Below are 17,573 nucleotides of genomic sequence, written 5' to 3' on the forward strand. Positions count from 1 at the left end.
GTATAAAACTATTACTATACTACACTATCTTCCAAAAGTAAAATATGCCACAATCATTATTATGTAGGACCTAATACTACTACATTTTAATAAATGTCTTTAATTTCAATTGACAAGACTATTTCTCAAACTACAGTCATTCCATTCAGTCATGCATCATTACAAAATATATCTTAACGGTTTTGAAAATCTTAATAACTTTATGAGTAATAAAAGTAAAACATCTCTTTTTATATTCTATACGACAGCAAGGAATGTTAGCAACAACACAATTTACTGCTAAACGGCAATTACACCTAGCAATAAAATCTATACACAGAATACTGAATTCATTTAGCTTCCTGTAAAATACTTCAAAGCCACAAAGCGGCACATGTTGCCATCGAATTACATACTCTAATTACTCTTCATCCCCTTTGACCAGGAACCAAGCTACATTTTTGACCTCCGCTGACGAATATGGACGGAAAGCTATGTATTCGGACTTGCTTATTTGTCTGTCTGTCTTTCAACGAGATCTCGTTGTGCTTTGTGAGACGAATAAAGATCCTACGATCTTTTTAAAATTTTGTATTGGAGCGAGTATACACTCTCAATGCTTTCCACTAATTTCATCCATATATTACAACTCAAGCATTACATTAGCCCTCAGCTTTCACTGAGTAAAAAACTGAATATACTATTTATTTATGCATTCCACTGACGTCTCTCAGCTTATTAAGCAGATAAGTAGAAAGTTCATTAATGTGTTATCAACAATAAAGCCGGAAACGGCATAATTAGTTCTGTCGTGCTGAGCATCATAATGCCATTGCCTCCCTATCGCGTGTATATGCAAATGCACGCGAGCCCTCACTCTGTTTTGATTGCAATGCAATGTTTTCCTTACTAATACTACTACGTCGATTTGCCGAGACAGTTTTGGAATATATGCTTCATTTTTACAATTACTACTACTACTACTACTACTACTACTACTACTATTATTCACAAAAGTCTCATGAGTCACTAAAATGATGAAGAAATCCACGATGGTGTAAGAGTAAATATATATTCAAGATATACACAAAACGAGAGCTTTCGAGAACCTGCTCGATTCTCCTTCTCAACTGAGCGGGAGAACCGAGCACGTTCTCGAAAGCTCTCGTTTTCTATATGTTTTTAATACATATTTCTTCACCACTGCTATTATATTCTTATTATTTCACTCACGTCCCATAACAGCCAAAAACAAAACCTGCTATAATTACTGTTATGTAAAACCGACTACAACATTTAAAATCTTATATCTTTTTAATTCCAGATGAGAAGGCTCCCTCCCAGACTAAAGTCACTCCATTCAGTCATTCGTCATTACAAAGTTACAAGAAACACGAGGGATTCAGAGCTAATAAGGGGTTAAAACGCAGCGTCTCCTAATTTTCATGAACGGGGAAGTAAAGAACAATTCTGACTTCGTAGAACTTTTGCACGTAATGACAACACGACGTCTGAGCCATGCCTCATAATCCCCCTTCCAGAACAGGCATGCAAATGCTTACTTCAATAAGTGCCTAATGGAAGACATTCCCCTTACGGGCAAACCACAGGGTAAAGGTAGACATGTAAAACTGAGGAGACTCAAGTACAAAAGGATATGAGAGAGAGAGAGAGAGAGAGAGAGAGAGAGAGAGAGAAATGTAGAGAGAGATCAAAAAGAGAGTTTTAGAGAGAGACTGGTGTAACCTACATCAAAAAGTGTTTTAACCGACTGGTGTGTGTGTGTGTGTGTGTGTGTGTGTGTGTGTGTGAGAGAGAGAGAGAGAGAGAGAGAGAGAGAGAGAGAGAGAGAGAGAGAGAGGACCCATGAAAATTAAATGTATACGGACATGAAAAAAGAAGTTTTACCGACTGGTCTAAATCGTTTCTGAGAGAGAGAGAGAGAGAGAGAGAGAGAGAGAGAGAGAGAGAGAGAGAGAGAGAGAGAGAGAGAGAGAGAGATTTTAGCAATTCTGCGTCGTTTCAAGGAAGACATCAGTCAGCAAACTACTACTTTAGATCATATCTGCAAAGGGCACGAGAACAGTCTTCAAAGAAGAACTTCAATCCCTTCTAAGTGTCCCAGACGAGAACTGAATTGCTCAGTTGGTTCTGAATTAAAATTAAAAAGGATAATCAGACCTTTCTCAAGCTACCGTCATGCAATGGCAGCTTGTGAGAGTTCTAGATTGCCGGCGAGAGGCGCAACCCCGTCATTTTTAGGATTTACCGCAAAAACTTAAGTGCGCTTATAAACTGCTGACTCGGCTGTCGACTAAATTGAGAGAGAGGAAAAAATAGATTTTTTAAAATATTTGCTAGAATGACAAATCGTTTCTCAAGCATTCTAATAAAGATACAAATGACATATGAAGGAAAAGTCGAGTAATTGCTTGTAAAAGCATCGCCACTATTGTTCGTGCAACTCTAAAACTACTTGTTTTTGAAAAATGACTGAAAATATTGAAAGAAATGGACGCATGATAATAAATTAAGGCAACAAGTAACATAAGGGCCGAGTGTGATATTCGGCACTGTGATGAGGTATCGCAGATGCTGTGAAATGGGGAAAAGATTAAAATAGCGCGATACGTTTATGTCGCAGCAGACACGACTGACGAAAGTATTTCTCATATGATGAAACAAGCGATTCAAGCATTGCATTCTTACGCATTATCACGTCATATGTTATGTGGCAAGAGGAAAATGTTGCTGTTTTGCGTGTGTGTCAAATTCTATTCCACTACACTTTTTATTTTCATTTTACGAACAGTAATGTGATATTTCGTAAAATGTAAACATTGCAATCCATTACTAACATAATTTTTCCTAGTAATTCACAACAGCTGTTTATATTGGATAAATGTTTACCTTTTGTTGATTTGTGTATCTTTATTTATTCGTAACGGTACAATGTTCCTCTGTTTTCGATATGTTTATTTCTTTTCACATTAGGGCATTTTTGAAGTAGGTAAGTAAGTAAGTAGTAATAATAATAATAATAATAATAATAATAATAATAATAATAATAATAATAATAATGTAAAAGGTTTCTTCCTGCATGACGTTTTCATTCCATCTGTGCATGATGCGATCCTCGTTTTCTGTAACTGATCACGTTTTCTTCTCACACCTATTCAGGAAGTTGTTTGTTTATTCTGATACGGCAGAGTACTGTCGCTGCTCGAAACATGAGTCATTCCTCTCTCTCTCTCTCTCTCTCTCTCTCTCTCTCTCTCTCTCTCTCTCTCACTGATTATATGAGTCATACTGCATCTTCATTCAAACCGAATCCGTTGGCATCGTTCCCTACCGCCAAAAGCTTCCTTTGTTGTCGGTCTAGTGGTTGGAATTCGCGACCGTTGGGACGCCTCTTAGTCATCTTCATAGTGTACTTAAGCCCTACCAATAAATACCTTCCCTAACATTTATATCTTCCTTTTTTCACTTAAAATAGACGTCTCCCTTGAGAGAGTGCAGCTACAGAGACAAAATAAATAAAAAAACAGACAGCAGTGAACACATTCAACCTCTACTTGGTGAATCAAAGGTGTCGTCGTGACAGGAAGAAGTAAATTAGTCCCATAATCCTTCCATAAGCTTATGGAAGAACAAAAGTCTGCCAAGCAGGACGTTAACTTTCCCAATTAACAAAAAATGAACCTAATGAGTTCTAGATTTATACGATCGTTGGCCAGGAAGCCAAAAACATTCTCTTTGCAGGGTTCAATAGTGTCATACGATCGACAATGCATTCCGCCTCGCACCAAAGGGATCTTCGGGTACTTCCAGATCTTCACAACAGAAAAATGACACAGTTACTATTATTTATTGAATAAAAGCCAAAAGATACCGGAAGTGACATGCATAAATACCCCACACTCTTATAAATCTAAAAGTCTTTTGCTATCATATACAGACAAACGTACGAAGGTATAAGCACTATGATATATATATGTAATCTCTCTCTCTCTCTCTCTCTCTCTCTCTCTCCATAACAAAGAAAACAGTGATATCTCCCTACTGACAGTCGGTGACTCAACACTAGTATCGCTGATAAGATTATATGCCTGCATGGAATTATTAAGGAGCAATCTCGAACAGAGTTAATAAAAGTACATTGGTGTTTTATGCGTCCGAATTTTTTGGTGACTGTTTCTTTTCCTCTTCCGGCAAAGCTTCGGAACTCTCTTTCGTCATCGTTTTTTTTCTAACTTAAAATTCTTCGTCGTTCAAGAAGTATATCTTTGGCTTTCTTCGGGGTTAAGCCCCACTCTTTTTCTTTTCTTCGGGCTTGGGCTACGTAAGGACAGTGGTTTCCACCTTCTTCTCACTTGCAGACTTTAAAAGAAATTAATACAAATCTTAAAACAGCTAACCTGAAATAATTCCCAAGATTGCACAGCCTGACCTAAGGTCACTCACCTTCGTCCGTATGTCTTACAGCCTCCTTTTATTTTCTTTTAATGGTGTAGAGGCTGAGATTCTGTTAATGAAAGATGAATTTTCATGAAAATATCCTCTTATATTTTATGCTGCTATATAATAGCTACCTGACGCACGAATCAGAAATTGGGCTCAGTAACAACATTATCGCAGTTGGATGAATTCATTCCTTATCTTTGAATGCACTCATACTTTCAGTATTTTTCAACCAACGACTAAAGACTATATAGAAAATTCTCTGTAATGACACAATAAATCAAATCACAGTTATTAAGGTGTAAAGAAGTTTATAAATATATATAAAGTTTTTCCGAAAGACCACTAACGACAGTAAGATCCAAAGACCACATATACGACAGAACAGAGCCCGGAGAGAGAGAGAGAGAGAGAGAGAGAGAGAGAGAGAGAGAGAGAGAGAGAGAGAGAGAGAGAGTCACCCATTTCATTTTCTTACCTTCTGGTCCCTTGAGCATCTCAAGTTCAACAGAGTAGTCCCAGTATTCTAGCGAATTCTGCCCCGAGTCCAAATTGGGCAACTTGTGCTCACCCCGGGCCCTCAACTCGGTAGCAGCCCAAGAAGCGCGGCCGCTCCCGATGGCACTCAAGCGCCATTCCATCTTGAGAGTCGACTGAAGAAGTTGATCGCGAACTTCGGATCCACTGTTTACGTCCTCTTCTTCTTCTTCTTCTTCTCTTGACAGAGGGAAGAGACGTTCTCCAGAGTCCTTAAAACCAAACGTTCGAGGAGACCTCGGTTAAAAGAAGTCCTCCTCTTCACACCTATTTCATAATTAACTTAAAGAATAATATACGTGAGCTGTGTATACTATCTAAAGTAGTTCTTTTCCTCTACTCGTTGCAATCCGTCGAAGACATCATCTCGTGAGCTAAATGGACTTTCTTGACAGAAGAAAGCTCTCAGAAGCTTCACCCCTCTTCCTGTCTACATTCATGGGAGAGGATATGTCACGTTTATTCAAGGGTGGCACATAACGTTCACATTTCTCTCGGGATTAATGTTCCGAATGTCTGTGAGTGTCTGCTTATAATGCCTGTAAGGGAAAACTTCTGCTATAACTACCATCAACACAGCGTTCATTATTTAATTCAAACTTCTGCGAGAAATGTTTTGGAAATCGAGTTCCGAGTCACATTTATGGTAAAACAAGAGATCACTGTGATTGTCGTTTGTTATCACTTACATATATTTGTCCTGATGTCAGGGTTCCTCAAAGAGAACTGAATAACCTTTTAACAACTATTCAGCAAAATTACAAGAATTTCGATGTTTTACTCAACGGTAAATACCCAAGATGACGTCAGGTCATCATCACGCCAGAAATACAAATTCCGATTTCACAAGAACGCTAAATGGTGAGAATACCAAGTAATTCCACACGAACTAATGAGCTTTTGAAGCTGAAACATTAGACCAAAAACGACAAAACAAAAAGATAAACTATAATTTGCACAGATCTAACTCAACCTTAACCAAAGAAAGTAGGCCTGTAATACTGTACTTAGTCATGAGTTGTTATCATAATTATTTAACATAGGCCTGCTTTCTTAAACAAGCTGAATCGGATATAAACTTGCGCACTAATCTTCCACGGGATCTAATGCTCAGCTGAAAAAGGAAAAATAAATTGAAAAGAAATGTCAAACTACGTTAGACAGATAACAACCAACAGATATGAATACATATTCAGCACCAAGAAAATCAGCACAAAAATAAAGGAGCAATTAAAAAAGTTCGTATCGATCCTGAATGAGCAAATAAATAACGAAACTGAGTGTTTCTTGAGTGTACCCTCAAGCGAGAGAAGACGTGGTGCAGAGGTTATGACACTGACGTGGCCAATCAATTAAGCTCAATTAAGTGCACGCCAACCATCCCCTGAGGAGTCGTTGTAAACAATAGTTTCTGAAGCCTCGAGGTCCCAATTATTTCCGTTGTAATGAATTCAGTACAAGATATAATGGACTGTAAACAACCTGACTGCTCTCCACACCAGACCTAATATAGTATGCTATTAGCTGCTAAGCACTGACATCTCTGCCCTTGCAGAGAGGCACTTGAGAACATGGGCAAACGGCCTCTTGCATTTGTTATTGTAAGCAGCAGTGTATATAATAATAATAATAATAATAATAATAATAATAATAATAATAATAATAATAATAATAATAATAATAATAATATTCCTTTGATCCACAAAATATTTAACGGGCATTACAAATAATTCTGACAGTATTAATTGATTGTGACCACTCCGTAAGCAGTTACGTAATTAGTACATATTCAACGTGCTGCAACTGCTATTTGCATTGGGCAGGACCGCCTAGCATTAGTACAAAGATTCTTTAATCTCAAAGTTACACAAACCAAGAAAGCAGTAACTATCTAATACAACGCTGATAACCAATGTCGTTGCAACGCCAGTCTATGCAAACAAATCAATCAAACGATCAGGTTTAAAGAAACCACCTCAAACAGATGCACGCTTGATGAAGCAAAAAGAAAATGAAATGGCTTTCACCTCTGAATTAATATTTAATTAGGAAATGAAAGATCCAACAGAATCTGCTACAGCCGCTTAGTTATGTAGATGTTCAGTAAGAATTAAGGAAGTGAGGAAAAATGAAATGTAACGCAACGGGAGAGCAAAGAATGGAGCAGACCCATTTGTTATTTCTGAGAAACGTCAAGGCCCTTGTTGCAGGAGGCTCTCTTCTCCAAATTTTCTCCCATTTCTTTGCCTCTAATTCCAAGATCTGGCATTTTCTTCCAGCTTCCGTTTTCTCTGAATTTTAAACCCTCAATCCTTCCAAGATTAAGTATAACGTTCCTTATGATTTGAGAAATCGAAACATACATGCTGCAGATAATGAAACTAACTATATGATAAGGAGTTTACCCAACACATCTGACTACAAATGCTGTTCTTCTGAAGATTCACGGGTTCAGGAATTCAAGGATTTTTTCTTTAATATATTCTGAGGTTAGAGGCAGGAAATGCCCAGCCAGATTAAGATCGTAAATCTGACCGCAATATGATAAACATCTTTGGTAACAGAATCATAAGAGACACCAAACAGTATAGGATCAACAACGGTCATTTGTGTGCGGTCAACGAATTCTATTAGAGGGACGGGCATAGCTGACTTAAACAAGCACAACCAAGCAGTTCAAGTGTTTGTTCATGGACTTCACGCTGCAACTGATGACAGACTCGCCTCTTGGAATGAGAATGGTCATTTCCATCAGGAAATACTGACTGAAGTAGCCAGATATATTTCCACGTTCCAGCGTGGACGGAATGAAGTGTTACCGAACCGGTTGGCCGGGAAATTATGACAAACATTCTAAGAATCACTTCACTTCTTTGTTAACTGTTAGACGGTGATTCATCTCGTCTTATTTTTTCTGTGAACGAAAACTACTTTGATACAGTTGGACTATTCACACAGGGTCCGGAAATGTAACGCAATGAGGTTAACTTTGGATTGACACAGGTTAGGTTAACTTTGGATTAATATAGGTTAGGTTAACTTTAACAAACGCTAGGTTGACTTTGGATTAACAGAGGTTAGGTTTACTTTGGATTAGCATAGGATAAGGTAACTCTGAATTAGCACAAGTTAGGTTAACTTTGGGTTAGCACAAGTTAGGTTAACTTTGGATTAGCATACGTTACGTTAACTTTGAATTAGGCCGGGCGAGCTTGGGGGTATATTTAGTTTATTACAACATTCCATGAATCTTAACCTACACTCACACAAAACTCTAAGGAGCTCTCTTAATTAAAATCTATTAAATTCTCAGACTTCAAAGCTGCAGATTAAGGTTTGTGTGTCAAACGTGGTTAATGCCTCAGTCACAAAGAAATCTGTATCACATGAAGAGGCGATTATTATACACGAAGCGATGTTTCATTCATGAGTCCGAGATTCCAAAGATTCATCACGACTCACAAAGGAAAAACTCCCCGAGACAAAGAATCCTCGCTCATAAAAGGCTGTGTGACTCATGCCCTCACGAAATCTCATTTACCACTTAAATCAAGTCGTTATATCTTGAGTAAATTTCGCCACGCGACGTCCCGTCTCCGTACTCGCATTTCTCTTCGGCGGCGTACGAAAGCCTTATCAAAGCAGTTCTTCAAAGACCCTTTCACTATATACGACACATTCGTAATGTTCGGACAAAGGCACTGACAACTACACAGTCATAGCATTCGGACACCAAAGCAGTATAAAACTAAACTAAGAACGATTTAATTGAATAAAATCAACAATTGGTATTTGATCCTCCAAATATATTAAATAACTCATACAGAGGTTCCAGATGCCATGTTCAGTTCCCGAATAAGAGGTGTAACGCTGTTCGAGACATGAAAATATCCCTTTACAAAGCTATGACTGCGTAGTTTGGCTGGTAGTTCGATCACTTTCTGACGGCAAACCTGCTCACGACATCAACATCTCACAGAAAGTGGTATAAACAACGTGCACACACCAGGGTCTGTACCGCAATACAAGAAAGATAGCAAACACAAGACGCATTTGCCTTGTATACCAAACTGCATAAGCAGAAGCAAAGAAAAATAAACGATGACAGTGTTAAGTGCAAAGCCGCTCGGTTTCAGTCCTATTTTCTCAGTCGAGGGCCGATGGGGGAGGCATTCTCATGTCCTTAAATAGCCCAGGCCTGTGAGGAAAGGTGAATCGTATGAAAACAGAGAAATGGTTAGGCCTAATCCTGAATGAAGTGCTACGCTACGAAGAGAACCTAATAAAAATCTGAGGTTGTTTTTTTTACGGATCTTATAAACTTCCTTTCCTTTCATTTCCGATCTTTTCTCTTTTCTTCTTTGGGCCAGGCAGTGGGTTTCCCATCCTCTCGGCCTCCCCATGCGTAAAGGAGAGAAATCTGATGCAAGGTCGCCAAATAGAGTTCCAACGTACACGCCAGTTTATAAAACATTAAAAAAGAATATATCTGTGAAATTTTATAATCTGTCACCATGAGGAAGGAAGATAAGAGTGTTGATCCGTAAAACAATGATGCACCACAAAAAGCAAGGAAGAGATCTCAAGAAAGGAGAGAGAGAGAGAGAGAGAGAGAGAAGGGGAGAGAGAGAGGAGAAGGGGGAAGGAGTGCCACGTATGAGTCACACTTGAGGATGTTAACAGCGTCACTCAGGCACTGCAATATAACGCTGCCCAGGGAGCAGGATCTTGGAATAGCTGCCGAGGGACGTACCCTAAGGGAAGTGCTACGCTCTCTCTCTCTCTCTCTCTCTATTAGTGAGTGTGTATGTGTGTGTGTATATATATATATATATATATATATATATATATATATATATATATATATATATATGTATATATACAATATTATGTATATATGTATATATATATATATATATATATATATATATATATATATATATATATATATATATATATATATATATATATCAAGATATAAAAGACATAATTAAACACGACAAAACGTAAGGTAAAAACCTTTTGAACAATATTTCGCCGAGAAAAATCAAATACAAAAAAATCTGACGATAAAGATTCCGTTATTTGAGGAGTCTCAGTGAGAATGCAGTTGATCTCTACAAATATATCGTTTACTTAGCCAGAACAACTCGCCATGAATCACATGATTGCACAAGATGACACAGGACGTGTTCGCTTCTCTGGTGTAATACTTCAAGTTTCTTTCAGATTATTATACTTTACGGGAGAAGGTTCCAATAAACTTTGATTATTTAAATGCAAAGAAACTACAGTTTTATATAAACTGTATATTTGTTATCTTATTGTTGTCATTATGATATAGAATTATAATTATATAATTTTTGATTGCTGAGAAAGGGTAAAATATTTCATATCTTGATTACAGATTGTAGAGTATGTAAGAATTCTGTGGTTATAAAAAGTACCCCGAATTGTGAAAAACACAACCAACATAAATGACAAAAATCATTATTTCTAATTATTACTGTTACTATTACTTAACATAAAAGTAAGCGAACATTCTTACAGATCAAGCCTAAAAGACCTAACTTGCACTTCAAACTGCCACAGAAAAAGTCATCAGTCATATAAACAGCAAATCGCAGTTCAAAACCGTTATCATCTGCGGCCTTCCCCTGCAAGCACTAATGACAAGCGTATCCGAAACGCTATTGCCTTATCGTAAAAACCGTCATGCGACTGACAATTAGTTCTCCTACTGTGAAGAAAGCTTACGTTATTGTGGGTGCTTTCTATTTCGACGGCCCCTATCAGTGAAATAGCACAAGACTGAAACTAGTTTTTCGTACAAAAAGCTTTTATGTGTGTGTGTGTATATATATATATATATAGTATGTATATATATATATATATATATATATATATATATATATATATATATATATATATATATATATAATTTATATATATAATTACCCTAATAGGGAATTTCCTGAGAAAATAAGAGGAAACGGTCAATGCCTCATGCATACTCAAGATGCTTAATCGTGGATGAACCCCCATTTCTAGAAAACTTGGCCGTTTCATTCATCTACATAGAAGGGTCATCAACAGCGCGACAAAACCTCAACAAAAGCAGCGCCACTCACACCTGTCTTGCACTTATTTTCTCGCTTCCTGGACGATAAGGTCACTCCTTTTTAATACCTCTGTTACTCTATCTATCCATTCCTTTCTAGGTGTTCCTCCCCTCCTTGTTCCCAACGCTTAAAACAGCATTCTCCCTTCAACAGCCAATCGTCACCAATTCTTTCCACATGGCCGAACCATCTCAAAACACTGGGTCATCTTTTTTTCGAATCTCCACACTTGTCACAATTTCATTTCTTCTTATTCCACAAATACAACATAAAGAATATATCCCTATATTACTTCCACCTTTTCTTCTTTCATTTGCATTCAGCATCCACACTTCGCTTCCATACTGGGAAGAAATCTGCATATTTAATAAAAAGCCGTTTATCCTACAAGGGAGTGGCTCCAGAGAAACAAAGGCGCAGCGGCTACTGGCAAATTCATTTTGCACACAAACTTCTACCCTTCCAGTTTTCGGTCACTATTTAAGAATGACGGTGTACGTCCCTGTAACAAATTTGTACAGTGTTTTAAAAAAATATGACCCCACAATGACCATCCTAAGTTAACCTCTGCAGCAAGGTCGGGGCCAAGGACGGTGCAAATAAAATTAAGTACCACTTACAATGCGTCACCAGGGCACACTGTAGGCAGTAGCATCCTAAGTACGGGGGGGAATTGGGCAATCTTAACCCCTTTCAGCAAGCAGGTGAATTAACTTGCAGCAAAGCATAATCAAAATGAATCTCATGTGCACTAACTTTTTTTTTTAACTAAACGTAACCAAAGCTAGAAATACTTTAGTGATTAACCTAACTGAAATGTGACTACGACGGCTGAAATCCCAGATACTGTGTAATGTAGGCAATATAAAACAAAACCGGAAGAATGTTGATAAACTAAAAATATTAATAAAAACCAAAAGTAAGTATTTAAAAAAAAAAAACCAACATAAATACCACAAAGTGTTATTCAAAACCGAGGCAATAGTTCTGCATAAACGACAATAAAAAAAAGAGGGATTTCAAATTACAGAAAAGTCATAAGTAGAACTAAACATAAAACCTCACAAAATTCTAAATAAGAAAAGTTGAAATAAAATGCTGTACAATAAAGAAAACATTATAATCCAAACATCTGAAGATAGAAAATACCATAAAGACAAGCTTTAAAGGCCAAGCGTGAAATAATAAAATCCTAACCCAAGAATTCACAGTCTGGGAATTGTGTCAACCACATCATGAACTGTCACAGTAAAAGAAACACCTCGTGTCCAGGCAAAATGTTTCTCTCTCTCTCTCTCTCTCTCTCTCTCTCTCTCTCTCTCTCTCTCTCTCTCTCTCTCTCTCTCTCAGTTTCTGTACAGGGCGTTCATCTCAATTCATCAGTTACAGAACGAGAACGATTGCGTCAATGATAATAATTATTGTCTTGGTTTTTCCCCTGAAGCCACACCCTATTACAACAAAACGGCTTTCTGCAGAAAAGTATCTACACGTGTATAAGTGAAGAGGGTCATTCACAGTAAGCTTCAGAAGATGGACTTCATAAATTCAGACATATCTTACAAAAGCGGTCACTAGGAATTTTCCCTCCCTTTCAGAACAAAAACTGAAGTTGAAACTCCAAAAAATTAACGGAACAGCCAACGATTAGCATCAGATTTTGCTTAATGATACTTATTCTTCTCTTCACGAGCTTCAGATCTTGACAAGCCTCGTCCAAAGTACAGCCCATGACCCAAATCACGTTCCAACTTCGAAGACACAAGCGCCAAGCGCCAAGCGCCAAGCGCCACTGCTTGAGTTTTCCTGACTTATATACCTCTCTGAGTACGTGATGTTGTGATATTTATTTGTTCAGTTATCTGTCTTCATTTATCTACTTTTCTCTTCGATCCATTTAATATTTTCTCATAGATGGCCACTTTATTTTGTGGTAGCCTGCTTGGTATGTTAGTGGTTTTTATAAGGCCTGCTCCTTATAAATGTTTGCACTTTAATAATAATAATAACAAAAACAATAATAAAATAATAATAAAGATAATAACAATAATAATAAATTTTGATGAAGTCGTAACTCAATACAATGAAAGAAAACCATGAGATTTTATAAATTCATGTCAGTTCTAAGCCCTGATAAAACAGGGCATTATTAATATTTGCAGCATGCATTAACCGTCTATTGCAAGCGGCTACGGATCGTAGTGAAGACTGAAAACCAATAAATTAACAGTATCGAATATGAAAAACATATTAAATGCTGTCGTCCCGGTCCCGTTAACACTGACGGCACAGTTGAAGTCATAGTGCAATTTCTTGTTCAAGATTCTGTGAAAGTTAACGTGAAGTTTATTTACCAAAGGCTCTCTGCGTTACATACAAATAACACACTTGGATACACACTGCGTTTCATTATACAGAAATCGAGAAAAAATTTACTTTCTCTGATCTTTCGATGACGATAGAGATGCGTTTATCTTGGGCAGGTTTGAGAAATTTCAGTGCTGTCAATATTCAACCCTGGATGTTTATACAATCACAGTTTAGTCGCTTCCATTTTTTTACATGTATACGTATGGCACCATTCAACAGATACTGAAATAATAAGACACGTGGGATGCAATAATACCGCCAATTACTATACTTTATTGAAAAGTTTTTTCCTTAAAAAGTCCAAAGAAAGTAATAAAAACCCACGATTACACTATGCTGATATATATATATATATATATATATATATATATATATATATATATATATATATATATATATATATATATATATATATATATATATATATATATATATATATATATATATATCACCAGTAATCCTGACCAGCCGGTGACCTGAAATCGATCCCAGACAATTGGTGTCTGTTGACTTGATATGTTATTTAATTACCTGACAGTCAGCCAAATGTGATGGACTACGAGGCAGGAAATGGAGGTTGAAAAAATATACACAGTATGATAAAGGAAACACACAAAATCTATTCTACTAAATCAAAAAACCAAAGAATCATTATATAAGAGTGAAAACAGACCACCAGGAAGTAAAGAGCAAAAGGTACGTGTCAAAAGAAAGCTAAAAATACCACATGACTGAATAGGCAGCAGCGACTCATTCTTCAGCATAAGAATGACAGATAAATGCTACTTGACAGAATCTCCTTTGTGCATGATGTCTTTAATTCTCAACTCTGCAGACAAAACCGCGCTGCAAGCCTGGTATCATGGATCTATCTCTCTCTCTCTCTCTCTCTCTCTCTCTCTCTTTTGCTAGAGTACTTGAAAGTGGTCCCGGGTTCAATCATGGCGAGTACGGAGAGATCTTGTCATTTTTCCTTGATGCCTTTGTATTTCCGACATAAGGTCTGAATTATGTAGCCAGGGCCCAGGTTCCAGCTGGAGAGAGAGAGAGAGAGAGAGAGAGAGAGAGAGAGAGAGAGAGAGAGAGAGAGAGAGACAGAGAGAGGTGAGTGATTAACAAATTTTCTGTAAAGAATAAACTACCATATCATAATAAAAAAAGGGGAGGTCTATAAAAAAAACCCATTATGTAACACAAATGTAGTGTCATACACCGTTGCCATAGGTTTTCTTAATTTCCATGTCTACACTTTTGCCTAGTAAATTATTCATTCTTTATTTGCTATTTTTTATTCTCTGTTCTTCTCATTTACAAACGGACATATGGACTTGCTATCCTCTTACTTTAAGGCTTATTCGATATAAATAAACGGAAATTTCTGAATAATAATAATAATAATAATAATAATAATAATAATAATAATAATAATAATAATAATATAATAATATCCAAATTTAAACAACAAACAATTCATGTGTTAAAAATATATATATATATATATATATATATATATATATATATATATATATATATATATATATATATATTTATAAACAAAAAAGTAACTATTTTTCTCCCGTTATAACCCCAAAATCCGATGACCAAAGCTACTCAACAAAGACGCGGAAGAATGTAGAGTAGTAACAGGTATTTCCCTAAGTTGGTTAACCTGAAGACTAGGGTCACCTGATAACTTAAGCAGGGCTTAAGATGTACAAGCCAGTGAGTTGTGACAGACATGTGTTTAACACGTTTGTTTCTTTCATTTTGCGAGAGATCGGTGAGGCTGAGCGAAGTTGGGTGTGGTCAGTACTTGGATGGGTGACCAGCAAGGATTTCAAAAGGCTGTTGATATATAAGTTTCCGTGGTCCTCACTAGACTTTATGATGAACATGAGGAATATAGTATGAGCGACAATGGGCGACAGTGAGGCCTTAGAAGTCAAGAAAGTGAGTGAGGGAATCAGTCCCAAAGGAAAATGACATAATTAAGCATTAGGAGAAAAAAAAAAAAAAAAAAAAAGAAATATATTGTTTTCTTACGTCAGTGTAGTAAGTTATGCGTAACAGTGAGTCTGATTTTACCAAAAAAAAAAAAAAGTCATATACGCGCATGCGCGCGCGCGCGCAAACACATACTCCTATATCAGTCCTCCATTCTAATGGCCCCTGCTCTCCCCAACTCCACCCTAGCTCTCTCTCTCTCTCTCTCTCTCTCAGTTCTCCATTGGCGGGGTGGGTAGAGTTCTCGGCTAGCACGCTGTTGGCCCAGCGTTCGACTCTCCGACCGGCCAATGAAGAATTAGAGGAATTTATTTCTGGTGACAGAAATTCATTTCTCGTCACAATGTGGTTCGGATTCCACAATAAGCTGTAGGTCCCGTTGCTAGGTAACCAGTTGGTTCTTAGCCACGTAAAATAAATCAAATCCTTCGGGCCAGCCCTAAGAGAGCTGTTAATCAGCTCTGTGGTCTGTTAAACTAAGATATACTTAACTTTGTCTCTCTCTCTCTCTCCCTCTCTCTCGTGTGTGTGTGTGTGTGTGTGTGTGTGTGTGTATATATATATATATATATATATATATATATATATATATATATATATATATATATATATATATTGAAAAAAACTGAAGTAATTGTACATGGTACTGCGGAACACTGTCATCAAAAATGTGAAATCCTCAAGTAACAGCAAAAGACGACTGAAGCAAGTTCAGTTTCCGCATACATGAAAGCCTTTTTTTTTTTTTTTAAAGAAACAGCAAAAGCATATAAAAAAATTGCTTCCGGGTAATCAGACGCTGTCAGAACCAGAATTACACAGGAATTACAGCTTCATTACGCTGTAGTAACATGTTCAACGAAATAACGATGCTATTTTGATGTCCGACTTGCTAATCCACTTCATTTAAAACGATTTGTGTCTGATATCTATCTAATGCTATCTATTAATATCAGTTATTTATTAGCGTCATTAACACCAATATGACAAGTATTATTCAAACATTATCATTATTAATATTTTATAATGTAAACAGAAAGTGTGGGACAAGCCAACAGGTCATCAAGCTGATTAGAACACTCCCCCAAAGTAGAAAGCCCACCAGTGAAGAAGAAGAAGAAGAAGAAGAAGAAGAAGAAGAAGAAGAAGAAGAAGAAGAAGAAGAAGAAGAAGAAGGAGAAGAAGAAGAAGAAGATAATGGTAATAAAAGATAAAAAGACATAATACGTATAATGTCCTCTTAATAAATAGTACTAAATCACCATGAATAGCAAGGAGCTAAAATTACTAATGGATTCTGTGCTAGAGCTTATTATTGTCATTCCCCACCAATCCGCGAACATTTATGCAGAACAAAGCTAAAAGGTCATTAAACTCTGAGACAATCTTCCACAAAACAGAATACCTGTAAGTAAAAAAAAAAAAAAAAGTTGTCTTAAGAAGCCCTTTTCATTCTTTTTTTTTCTGTTCAAGTGTGGGCTACAAAAAGAAATTCGAATTCAATCTTCAAACTAAAAGTTTGAATCTGATAGACATTATTGGGCCTAGTGTTTTCCACGGGTACAATTCGTAAAATCTTTATCGATGTCTAAAAGAAGTTAATCAACGGTTGTTGATGTTGTTGTTGATGTTGTTGCTATTGTTTTAGTCATGGGGAGGTAGCGGTGGGGGTATGGGGAGGGGGGGAGGTTACCAAATGAATGCTTTGACCCTGTTCACCCACGAGAGATCTTTGTGTTTTACGAACACACACACACACACACACACACACACACACACACACATATATATATATATATATATATATATATATATATATATATATATATATATATATACATATATATATACACATACAGTTGAAAACTTACCCTCCTTATTTCAACTTACAGGTTGGAGGTAAAGTAGCAAAGAAAAAACAATCTCTCTCTCTCTCTCTCTCTCTCTCTCTCTCTCTCTCTCTCTCTCTCTCTCTCTCTCTCTCTCTCTCACTTGAAAATTTAACCCCCTTCCAACTTACAGGGTGGAGGTAAAGCAGTAAAGAAAAAATATTCTCTCTCTCTCTCTCTCTCTCTCTCTCTCTCAAAGGAACGAAAACTG

At 36.9% G+C, this 17,573-nt stretch overlaps 1 protein-coding gene across 10 annotated transcripts in view; it reads right to left on the bottom strand.

Annotated features, from left to right (window-relative positions):
• The window catches only part of LOC136854575 (cerebellar degeneration-related protein 2-like), a 484,848-nt gene that overhangs the window by 58,362 nt on the left and 408,913 nt on the right, over positions 1-17,573 (bottom strand). For 2 of the 10 annotated variants that reach the window (XM_067130954.1, XM_067130948.1), the window contains exon 2: positions 4,919-5,516. The exons of the other annotated variants lie outside the window; for them this stretch is intronic. In XM_067130954.1, coding sequence (XP_066987055.1) covers positions 4,919-5,081 — 163 coding nt within the window. In that variant the 5' untranslated portion in view covers positions 5,082-5,516. The remainder of the gene's footprint in view (positions 1-4,918; positions 5,517-17,573) is intronic. 10 annotated transcript variants of the gene reach the window in all.

The sequence above is a fragment of the Macrobrachium rosenbergii genome, chromosome 29, assembly GCF_040412425.1.
Source record: "Macrobrachium rosenbergii isolate ZJJX-2024 chromosome 29, ASM4041242v1, whole genome shotgun sequence".
In the NCBI taxonomy this organism is placed as follows: domain Eukaryota; kingdom Metazoa; phylum Arthropoda; class Malacostraca; order Decapoda; family Palaemonidae; genus Macrobrachium; species Macrobrachium rosenbergii.